Source organism: Melanostigma gelatinosum (assembly GCF_949748355.1).
Source record: "Melanostigma gelatinosum genome assembly, chromosome: 1".
Taxonomy (NCBI): domain Eukaryota; kingdom Metazoa; phylum Chordata; class Actinopteri; order Perciformes; family Zoarcidae; genus Melanostigma; species Melanostigma gelatinosum.
The window spans coordinates 28,475,458-28,487,736 of NC_136634.1; the positions used below are offsets into that span (position 1 = coordinate 28,475,458).

Consider the following 12,279-nt stretch of genomic DNA (forward strand, 5'->3'; position numbering starts at 1 on the left):
CACTGCTCCTCCAAGAGCCGTTTGAGAGGAGAACTTTGAGGACAACCTTCAGGCCAAAGAGCTGATATAAGATCAGCCTGACCTCACAATCAGACAGCAGACTAGTGGGAAAGGGAAGCAGTACATCCTGGGGTACTTCTGGCCCGATACGGGGCTACTTACTGACTCAGCTCTCTATTAAAAGATTGTCGAGCTGGTGTTCTTGCGAGGGAACTCGCCTGGCTCTGCTAACTGCCGTTACTCCCGACGTCTACCCTGCTTCCTCCGGTCTGAGTGCACTCGGTCGAGGGGCCACCCTGACCCCGGGCGCTCCTACCAGTCGCGTCGGTTATGGCAGCTTCCCTCTTCTGGATCCGTGCTCTTGGTAAATGCCAGGTTAGGTTTTAACGGCTAGGATTACTTCTAAAACCGTAAGGGATTGTTAAGTGGATTCGGTCTCTAGGATAACCTTACAGAACTCAGTTGTTAGACATACAATGGATTTAACTTTTTACTGCCACGAGGAACTTTTACTACTTGAGCAAATAAATGCACTTGAGAAATTTACTTTAAATGCAGATTAGATATTTATTGCAGGTTATATTTAGTTAGTTAGCAAGGGTTAAGCTACAGCTCACATAAAATGTTACTACACTTGATTCGTTACTTTAATTTTCTTCTTAGATTATACTCATTAGTTTTAGATGCCGAGACGGCTCGGTTGGAGCTTGATTTTCAATGGTGCGATTAAAAGGTTATTTTGGCGTTGTTAGGAGCGAAGGTCCGGCCAAACCCTCGGTCCTCCAGCTCCCGCAGCAGAGTCCGTTCAACAGTCCTCAAAGCTCAGTACAAAGTCTTTCTAGGACTGCCGCGTTCCTCCGTTGTTCAGTTGTTAAACTCGAGCAGTGGGGAGAGGAAAATCTCCATCTTTCAATCTTTGTCCACGAACAGCGGTCTTCTTTCCGTGAACAGAGACGAAGTCCTCGAATACTTCAGTTGCGATCGTCCGTATCTTGTCAGAGCGTCTGGACGGCTCGTGTAGAAATCCCAGCCTGCATATCGCAAGCATCTCCTTTTATCCTTGATTTGGGCTGTCTGTTCCCCCCCCCCTCCTATTGTGAACACATGATCTTTATCCCACCCATATGTGTGTGTGCTTATGTATGGAAAGTACCGGAGTTCTCCTCTTGCTTCTATGAGTCATCTCTTGCAACAGACTTTGCTACCGCGTGTCTGTTTTTCCGACCTACGCCCAAAACATCTGTTCCTGACTCACTTGTTTCTGGAAGGTTCCATATTTCCCCAAAACCTCTTTCATACACACACTTTTCATGTCTCAACTCTATTGCACAGATCATTATTATAATCCGTTTTTATATTTGTTAAATCACTCTATGCATTAAACATTTGTTATATAATGATCATAAACCTTATCTTTCGATTACACTTTAACTATTGATTTCTGAGTATATGCTTCGTGCTTTTATATCCTGACTTTCCCCTGAACGTGTATGCATGTTTTCGAGGTAGCTCTCGTGATCTCAACTCTTCTCGACAACGCACATTCCACATAAACATATATTTACAAATCCGAACAAGGTCTGGAATCTACAGGTAGCCTGCAGACCACATCTAACAGGACGTAACTGTTTCTTTGTCTTCCTGTGTATTCTTCGAAGGCAGCTGCAAACTGTCCGATTTGACCGCAGTTTGTTTTTAACATCCCCTGCTGCTGCCGCCTGCTGTCATCCCCTTTCCAGGCGAGGTGCAGTTCATCTCCAATGAGCCTGTTGAATCCACGAGCGAGAATTCTTGGAAACTGAGTTCAATGGCTCAGCCACCAATTTGAGTGCTAAGTGCCAACAACGATAATGACTCCAACCTCTTTTTCTTCTCTAGCCACAAACAATGAGATGAAGTTATCAGGGGCTGACTGGGTTCTGGCCAACCTCGACGTGGTGGGTTACTACAGAGTCAACTATGACACGGACAACTGGAACAGACTCGTAGATAATCTGAGAACCGATCATCAGGTATGTTTTAGGTTAACTTAGAGAAATGTGTGATCTCTGCTTTCCTGTGACAGGATAATGCTCTTGTTTTTCAAGCTTATTCCAGTTATCAACAGAGCTCAGTTGGTGGATGATGCCTTCAACCTAGCCAGGTAAGTCCTGTTATTATATGAGAATACATAGATGGTGTCAGTAATTGAGAGAATGATCATGTGCAGTACTGAGATGTAGAAAAAAGAAATCTAAATGATGTGTTACCTTCAGTAAAGCAGAAAGACTTATAGACTATTAAAGATGGTCCAAGCAAAAACACCATTTAACACTAGGTCGATGTTGGATATCCCATTCATTTTTACAATTGTGTAACCCCAAAAGAGCAAAGATCATCTCTACAGTCCTGGCCCTTGAGACCACCCAGTACCTGAACGAGGAGAGAGATTACATGCCCTGGGAGTCAGCCCTGAGCAACCTGGACTTCTTCTACCTGATGTTTGACCGCAGTGAGGTTTATGGTCCCATGCAGGTATGCTTCCTTCAGCCCAACATATCAGCATAAAGAGCAAAAGAGCAAAAACACAAATGAATTACTTCTATGATTCCAATCTTCATTGAATGATGAAATGTCCTGAGCTCTGTCTTGCTTTCTTTTGTAGGATTATCTGAGGAAGCAGGTCACCCCTCTGTTTGAATACTACAAGAACATCACTCTCAACTGGAGCAAAGTCCCTGACGGACACATGGACCAGTGAGTATTGGAAAACACAGGCATTTACTGTCCCGGAGATCATACTTCTTAAGAGAGGCAATAACTAAATATGACATTTGCAAACTAGCAAGTTAAACATTAAAGAACAGCGTTAGAGGTTGCAGCAACATTGAAGATCTCCAGCTCTTGAGCAACCATATCTGTAGTTCACTGCAGATTTACAGTTATGCAGTTATACAGTTACTCATGCTACTTTGGTAAACCATGTTCGTATAACTTTATTAACATTAGTCCCTTGTCAAATCTATCTGGCTTTAAACTATCCTATTCTAAACTTGCAAGCATTCACCGGCTAGTGTTGTGTTTGCTTTTAGTAGTTAATGTTAACAACAACTGTCTATCTATCAGGAGCGAGGAGTGGTAGATGGGTCAAAAAAACACAGGCTGTTCATCCAAGAGACTGATGCTCGTGTCCCATGCCAAAGTTAAAGTAAACGTTGACATTTTGTCATCAGTCACTAGTCACGTGACTTGCTAGTCCCTTGACTATTTTCACGATTAGACGGAGTCTTCAGTCACTTGGTAGCAGTGGGGGGGGCTGTGTATTTTATACCTGGGCCTTCACTGCTGTCGTACTACAGTTGAACCTCCTCCTAATAACCTCATTATGACACCACAGCTACGGTTATCATTTGTTTCGTGTAAAAATGAAGCTCAACACCTATAAATACTAACTGCAGAGTGCAGATACATGAACATGCGCATGATGGGATTTTGCGTCATTAACGGACAATGCATATCGTAAAATCAATCAGCAAAACTGCAGCAAAACACGCATTTCACCGCACACTAAAGAGCACGGGCCATTCAAATATTATTCACATCAGAGGGAACAATATACACCATAGACACATGAACACAGGAGTAACGCTGCTCTCACTCCCTCCAGGAAATACACCAAACCGTAGTTCTTGTTACTAACGGATTTATATTTATATTAAAGCTACTGCAGATGTAAAAACAAAAGCAGTTCACTTACCAGAGCTGCTGTTTACTATTTAAAGACAAAGTCCATCCTCCTTTCTTTGTTAACAAAGAGTTTAATCTCACGGTTGTTCAGATCATCCGTGTGTTTTAGTTCCAGTAAGAAGTCCTTCTCCATTCATGGATGCCAGTGAAGACAGTGGAGCCTCCTCAGTTGTATTTCTTGAATACGTTTTAATGCGTTTGAGGCTGAAAATGTCCGCTCGACAGATGCTGCATTCACACCAAACACGTCGCGAATTCATCGCGCCGCATATTCGCGTCCATCGCGACGCCGGTCAAAACGCCGGGGACCATTTGTGTTCATGTGTGAATCGCGCGAATCGCACAAATCGCGCTGGACGCGCCGGAGAGGGGGCGTCATGTCTGGTTCATAATATTGTCCAGAGGAGCTCCATGGATTTTATCGAGATGTATTCACTGTGTCTAGCAAGCCACACAAGTCCCTGTTTACTACAGCTGTACACACACACATGTACACATAGTTTGGTCCGGTATCTATTGATATGAGGTATCGTAGAGCTCTGGGTGAACACAGACGGCTACAGTGTTTATTTCCTGATTCAACAATGGCAGGAAGTCACTGATAACAGGGGGAGCAACTCAACACTGAAAGGCTATCGCGCCACAGCGTCACGCGACTATTTCGCAGAAGTTCAAATATTTCAACTCGCGCGTCGGGGCGATTTGGCGTTTGACGCGGATTCGCGTCCATCACGCCGCAAATTCGCGTCCATCGCGACGCGCTATCGCAGATTCGCACCGCGACAGTCTCATCGCGTCTGTGCATAGACTTTGTATGTAATCTAGATGCGCGAATCATTCGCAACACGTTTGGTGTGAACGCAGCAAGAGGCAGCAGATATTGGGATTGTCACCGCCCAACATATCAGATTTTTTAACCTAGAGACAACATAGGGGCTGAATCTGATTGGATAAAAGCTCTACTTAAAACAAGCTGTCCTGGAAGCAGAGCAACAGAGGAAGACAGGAGCTGTGCAATGAGAAAATAAGATCATGTAAAAAATTATTAGAACACATGTAGTGTATTTATGAAAAATGACGGCCCACCACTGTCTGGTAGTGACGTTAGTCTTTAGTCACTTAGTAGTGACGTGATTCTTTAGTCACTTAGTAGTGACGTTAGTCTTTAGTCACTTAGTAGTGACGTGAGTCTTTAGTCACTTAGTAGTGACGTTAGTCTTTTGTCACTTAGTAGTGACGTTAGTCTTTAGTCACTTAGTAGTGACGTGAGTCTTTAGTCACTTAGTAGTGACGTGAGTCTTTAGTCACTTAGTAGTGACGTGAGTCTTTAGTCACATAGTAGTGACGTGAGTCTTTAGTCACTTAGTAGTGGCGTTAGTCTTTAGTCACTTAGTAGTGACGTGAGTCTTTAGTCACTTAGTAGTGACGTTAGTCTTTAGTCACTTAGTAGTGACGTGAGTCTTTAGTCACTTAGTAGTGACGTTAGTCTTTAGTCACTTAGTAGTGACGTTAGTCTTTAGTCACTTAGTAGTGACGTGAGTCTTTAATCACTTAGTAGTGACGTTAGTCTTTAGTCACCTAGTAGTGACGTGAGTCTTCAGTCACTTGGTAGTGACGTTAGTCTTTAGTCACTTAGTAGTGACGTGAGTCTTTAGTCACTTGGTAGTGACGTGAGTCTTCAGTCACTTAGTAGTGACGTGAGTCTTTAGTCACTTGGTAGTGACGTGAGTCTTCAGTCACTTAGTAGTGACGTTAGTCTTTAGTCACTTAGTAGTGACGTGAGTCTTCAGTCACTTAGTAGTGACGTTAGTCTTTAGTCACTTAGTAGTGACGTGAGTCTTTAGTCACTTAGTAGTGACGTGAGTCTTCAGTCACTTAGTAGTGACGTTAGTCTTTAGTCACTGAGTAGTGACGTGAGTCTTCAGTCACTTAGTAGTGACGTTAGTCTTTAGTCACTTAGTAGTGACGTTAGTCCTTAGTCACTTAGTAGTGACGTGAGTCTTCAGTCACTTAGTAGTGACGTTAGTCTTTAGTCACTTAGTAGTGACGTGAGTCTTTAGTCACTTAGTAGTGACGTGAGTCTTCAGTCACTTAGTAGTGATGTTAGTCTTTAGTCACTTAGTAGTGACGTTAGTCTTTAGTCACTTAGTAGTGACGTTAGTCTTTAGTCACTGAGTAGTGACGTTAGTCTTCAGTCACTTAGTAGTGACGTTAGTCTTCAGTCACTTAGTAGTGACATTAGTCTTCAGTCACTTAGTAGTGATGTTAGTCTTTAGTCACTTAGTAGTGACGTTAGTCTTCAGTCACTTAGTAGTGATGTTAGTATTTAGTCACTTAGTAGTGACGTTAGTCTTTAGTCACTTAGTAGTGACGTTAGTCTTTAGTCACTGAGTAGTGACGTTAGTCTTTAGTCACTGAGTAGTGACGTTAGTCTTCAGTCACTTAGTAGTGACGTGAGTCTTCAGTCACTTAGTAGTGATGTTAGTCTTTAGTCACTTAGTAGTGACGTTAGTCTTCAGTCACTTAGTAGTGACGTTAGTCTTCAGTCACTTAGTAGTGACGTTAGTCTTCAGTCACTTAGTAGTGACGTTACTCTTTAGTCACTTAGTAGTGACGTGAGTCTTCAGTCACGGCCTTTTCCTAAACCAAACTAAGTTGTTTTGTTGCCTGGACCTAACTTCCTGTTAAGAGGGAAGTTTATTTATCAAGGACACTATACATGTAACTAACGTATATTGACATGCCATCATGTTGAAAATGTACACGAGAGGAGTACCTAGTGCTTTGATCTAGTATTTGATGAGTTTGGAGTGAGAATGTGTTGCAGTTGCTAGTATTCTTGCTACCTGTATTTGATGAATGCGTATTCAACCTGACTCTGTCCCTGTGCATCATCCTTGTTTCTCCGTACTGCAGGTATAACCAGGTGAATGCTATTAGCCTGGCTTGCAGGACAGGCCTTGAGGAGTGCCAAAATCTGGCCAAGACATGGTTCAATCAGTGGATGAACACTAATGAGAACAAGTGAGTGTATCCTCTCCCATTATGTGACATATTGTAGTTTCACTGATTTAATGATTCTTAACTGAATTTTTAGAGCTTTCTGTCCATCAACTATGTTGTACTGCCATCTTGTTTCAGGATCCACCCCAACCTGCGCTCCACTGTGTACTGTAATGCCATTGCAGCAGGTGGCGCTAAAGAGTGGGAGTTTGCTTGGTCACAGTTTGGTAATGCCACCATTGCTACTGAAGCTGAAAAACTCCGCTCTGCCCTGGCCTGCACGAAGGAACCCTGGCTGCTCAACAGGTCTGCTCACAGACAGCTTGTTAATACTGTAATACAGTGTACATCAGCGTATAACTGGCAATTACTGACTAGTACACACTTATATACTCTATTCTACTTTTACCCTTTCAGGTATCTGGAGTACACTCTGGATCCAGACATTATCCGAAAGCAGGATGCCACCTCCACTATCGTTTACATTGCTAACAATGTGGCTGGACAGTCTCTGGCGTGGGACTTTGTCAGGGCTCGATGGTCATACATTTTCACGGAGTGAGTACAACTCAGTACTTTTCAGTTGCAAACATCACTTTATTCCCATAAAACTTTATTCCCACGTGTCAATTTTAATGGCGCTAAAGTAGGCTTTATGGTTCTGAGTGAGTTTTGAATGCGGATAGGCTGAAGGATGTGTTAGGTAACATGTCTCTCTGACCTCTGATAGTCACATGCCCATGAAGCACAGCCACATAATAAAATATCAATCGTCACATAATCACTGAACAACAGGTAGGCAGTTTTACATTCAGGTTTATTATCAGCGATAGCTTTTATTGACGAGCATACTCGGTGTAATTCAAGCTCTGCCTCAGATGACCTTTGTTCTTCTCTCCTCATAAACCACGCACCCCCCCCCCCCCCCCCAGAGTTTGTAAGTAGGCTTTAGTGTACCCGAGTCGAATACTAAATGTAAAACAGAGCTATGACATTCCTTAAAAGTTTTAAGCCAAAAACACAACAACTCCCACACCAGACAACGCCGTGATAGAAACCTGTCAATCACAGTAGCCCCGCCCTAAAGCATCCCCTGCTTTATGGTCTGTTTGACTCTAAATGGACCATAATGTACTAAATGAACATCATGCTGTATTGAAGAAGACTTGAAACTAGAGATTGAGACCATAAACTCATGTTTACAATGTTTACTGAGGGAATAAATCAAGAGAGAAGTAGAGTCATTTTCTCATAGACTTCTATACAACCAGAGGAGTCGCCCCCTGCTGGACACTAGAGGGACATTAGAGCACTTTAAGACACTTCAGCATTAACTTCACTTTTTAGAACCGGAGGTTGTCTGAGATGTGTAACAAGTGTTTTGGTTGCATAGGTACATTTTGCAAAGACTACATTTCTGAAGAGTTTGGAAAAGTACATTCAGTATGAAGAAATATGTTTCACCAAAAGCTTTGATTTGCATACAAATTTACTTAATTATCTGTCATGTCTTGACTCACAGGTATGGTGGTGGATCATTCTCCTTCTCCAACCTCATCAACGGAGTCACCAAGCGCTTTTCCACTGACTTTGAGCTTCAGCAGGTTAGATGTTCTCTACCTTTTTGTCCACATTGTTTCTTTGAAATGGGTTATTTCATCTAGAATCAAACACATTTTTATCGATATTTTGAGGGATTTTTCAAGTTGAAGTGTCGAGATTGTGGTCTGCCTGGTACATTTTGTTACGTTATACGAGCATGTAGATTCAGCATATGTGACCAATAATCCTGAGTCTCACTTTAGTGGAATTTCTTTGTTTTATGGGTCGGTCGTTTAGTTCAAGGTCCTACTAGTTCGTTTAAGGTCAGTGAAACCCAAAGTTGTTTTTTACAAAATTCGATTGATAGTTTTAACTCAGCAAACGGAACTAGGCATGGCACTTCTGTCAGCCTTTGAAATTATTACATTAAATTTGCATGATAAAACAAAGCTAGGAATTTTTGTATGTCTAAATGTGTGAGCACAGTTTAAATGTGGCCATAGCAAATAATAAAGATAATTATTTACATCAATGAGATTAATATATCAGTAGATATTGATTAAAACTGCATCAAAATGATGAAAAAGGCGTTAAAGTTACTATCAGAAGTAATTAAACGATATTACAATAGATCCAGGTGAATAGTAGTCAATAAATATATTTCGACATAAATTGATGTTAAACAGTTTTGCTGAGCCATGTGACATCACTGTGCTAATGCTGTGCTGAGCCCACTGACATTACCAATTTAAAAAAAAATTGCCTTTTCTGATTGATTGTAAAAATACTCGAAGTTTCAAACTGTCCCTAAATCAAGTCAAGTACCAAGTACCTACCATGATGTCCTCACTCACACTGGCCTATGAGACATCTGACACTGTTCCTACGTCTGTGTTTAGGACACTTTCTGACCCGTGTCACAAACCAGCGTGATCCTGTGTTGTTATTTGCTGCTGACTCACCTCAGAGAGCTGCACCATCTCCTCTAACAACTCTCACCTGTGTTTCTGTCTTGTTTGTGACAGCTGAAGCAGTTCAAGGCAGACAACAGTGTGGTGGGTTTTGGCTCCGGGACGCTGGCAGTGGATCAGTCCATTGAGAGAACCATCAGCAACATGAAATGGATCACAGAGAACAAGCAGAATGTTCTGAATTGGTTTGATGATGCCGTGTAGCTCTGTATATACTTGTAAGACATGCAACTTAAAGACTTCAACGAAATGAATTAGACCAGAATGTGCTTGCTGAATCTTTGATGTAGCTGTTTGGTTAAACTGAAAAGAAGAAAATGATTCCTTGAAAGTAGAGCTACGTAGACAGAGCCAAGAGGACGTGGGTCAGGATGCTTTGTTGTTGTTGTTGTTGTTGTTGTTTGACACAGTAAAGAGTTTGTGTTGTTTCTTTGAGCGTACTTTCACAGCCTTCTTTTGTCGGCGTTTTGTTAGACGTTCCTGTTACGTCAGGATCAGGAGACTTTGCATGAAAAACATCATTATATTGTGATCATAACGTGATTATTTTATTCATGTCATTAACGGTAAAAACACAAAACATTATTAAATATAATTAAGATATCACTCTTTGGCCATCGTTCATATTAGCTGAAACAAACACAACACATAAAAATGCATTTATTTTTAATATTAGATGGATGGCAGCAAAGCAAAGGGCTGTCCTCGGGGGCTGACAGCCCTTTGACTCATTGACTGGCTGGTTCCGATCTATCGCACACTAAGAACAGAACATTCTGCTACTCCACAAAACCACCATTTGAAGACGATAGACATGTTGTTTCATGTCCCCGTTACCTTCTCTTCACCCAATGAGTGGAAGGAAACCTCATGTTTCAAGTGACAGAGTGTTCATCAGAATGGGCGCCGCCTTGTTGTACTGATGCATCTCGTAGAACGGACGGCGACAGACGTTAGATGAACAGAATATTACATAGAAGTGGAGCAACGTCTGGAGAATGTGTCAATAATTGGTTTTGTATATATTGTCAGTCAGAAGACTCCCACTCTTTCCTTCTCAAGTGCAAACATGTTTTAAATGAATGCAGCTTATTTAAAGGTGTGGTAGGTTCGTTACTGCTCTAGTTTTCTCAATCTGTTTGTTTTTAACATGTTTTTAATCCAGCATTCCTATCTGCTCTGGTTTTCCCCATATGTCAAGTAGTTTTATTGTTTTCTTATTTTATTTAATCATCGTGAAACATAAATCATATTGATTTATTTTGTCACCCTGGCTGTGCTATGAATTCATTTGAAAACCAGAGATCACTACAGCCAGCTCTGGTTCTTATAGTCTGCAGCAGCCCAGCTGCCTTTTCTGTTTTTATGACATTTTGTGGTTAAAAAAACAGATAACAGGTAATTATTGAATGTGACTTTAACATTCAAGTGGATGTTGATAATGATAGCCTTAGTACTGTGTTCATCACATTATTATTATTATAAATAGAAAATTGAATAGTCTTCCCGAACCCTCTTTTATTGGAAAATGACCTAATAACTTTTGAATTCTTACTACCGGATAATAATAATAGTACAGGTTATATATGCTTCCCATTGTTTTGTTTAGCTGTAAGCATCATTATCATCAAATACATCAAAGACTGCACACTACACATGAACAGGTATACTTTACATATCCATGTATATCTGTTCCCATACATAATTATTGACATGATATTTATACCTCGGATCCGTCATCTTAACGGTAAGAAAGGCAGAGTTCAAAGATGTGTGCAGGCCGATCAAGGCAGGTTGATTTCGCACAAGTCTTAATAACTTAATATCTTACTGCTAACTTAATAACTTTAAGCTATGAGACACCACAGGATTTCACTTTCAGGAGCTCAGCAACGAACCCAGAGCAGAAGGGAGATTAGATGTTCTTCACTTCACGGGTTTATCTGCATCACAGAGTACAAACAAACAGAGCTGTCCCAGGATCACGAACGTCACAGTAGAGATGCACACGTGACTTTATAGCTTTGCTTTGGCCCTGGTCTGGTGACTTATCTGTCCTGAGAGAACCCAGGGTTCCTGTCTACCTGTCCCGAGGCTAGACATTTACCACCATGTGTCTAATTAATCACCAGTCTCCTTCCCCAACCTTCTTCTTCTGATTCACACCGCAGAGCAGGTCATCGTGACCTGTTCACATTTCCCACATCTGCTCCTTGCCCTCTGCTATCCACCTGTGATTACCGGCCTAGTCCCATGAGAACAGCGAACCGTCTGGGACAGGTCTTGGTTGGCAAGAAAAGCTTTTGCGATGAGTTGTATGCGTTGTGCATGAGAACCTCGGGGTCCTGTCTCCTGACGGATCCCTTGGCAGCCATCTATCACAACCCTCTGTTTGCTTATGTCCTGGTTTCCTCTACAACAGTGGATGTTGCACAGACTGTAAAGGCCGAAGGGGAAAATGTATGATTTGTAAAATGTAGTTATGAATAAAGGTATTTCTGTTAGTAATAGCTTTGTTGTGTGAGAGTGTGTGAAGGCCACTTTCTTTTAGGTGGTTATGAAATGTTAATGCTCTTTTGAATGTTGATAGTTGGAGGGTAGTGTGCTAATTCTGCTCTGTGTGCACTATTTAGTGTTTTCAGTTGGATTTTTAGAATTTTGCATGCAGTCTCAACTTGGTATTCGTCCCATATCCTGGTTGGCAAGTGGACCCTAGACCTCACAACCATAAAGGGAAATAGGTTGTATAGAAAGTCCAATATTTGAAGTCAATTAGGTTCAGTGTGTCGTCCTTCTTGGTCTTTGCATAAATTGGAATCATGCCTTGAGGATGGGTACTTGGCACCAACATTTGGCTTCATTGCACACACACACTGGAGATGTGTGCATTTAGCCTTTGGTTGAAGGGGAGGTGGAATTCCCATCCTGTCATACCTCCCATTTGAGTCCACGAGGAGCTCAATTTAGGGACATTCTGTTGGGAAGAAAGCCCTTTCACAGGTCTCTCTCTCTCTCTCTCTCTTTTCTTTACTACAGC

The 12,279-nt window shown here is 41.7% G+C and overlaps 1 protein-coding gene across 1 annotated transcript in view; it reads left to right on the forward strand.

Annotated features, from left to right (window-relative positions):
• LOC306779811 (aminopeptidase N-like) overlaps positions 1 to 9,588 on the forward strand; it is a gene marked incomplete at its 5' end in the record, with an annotated part of 22,622 nt that extends 13,034 nt beyond the window's left edge. Inside the window, 9 exons of the mRNA XM_079271825.1 lie at positions 1,879 to 2,012; positions 2,088 to 2,143; positions 2,367 to 2,514; positions 2,645 to 2,736; positions 6,643 to 6,750; positions 6,868 to 7,035; positions 7,147 to 7,287; positions 8,252 to 8,333; positions 9,297 to 9,588. Coding sequence (XP_079127951.1) covers positions 1,879 to 2,012; positions 2,088 to 2,143; positions 2,367 to 2,514; positions 2,645 to 2,736; positions 6,643 to 6,750; positions 6,868 to 7,035; positions 7,147 to 7,287; positions 8,252 to 8,333; positions 9,297 to 9,446 — 1,079 coding nt within the window. The 3' untranslated portion in view covers positions 9,447 to 9,588. The remainder of the gene's footprint in view (positions 1 to 1,878; positions 2,013 to 2,087; positions 2,144 to 2,366; positions 2,515 to 2,644; positions 2,737 to 6,642; positions 6,751 to 6,867; positions 7,036 to 7,146; positions 7,288 to 8,251; positions 8,334 to 9,296) is intronic.
• Positions 9,589 to 12,279: the final 2,691 nt, after the last annotated feature.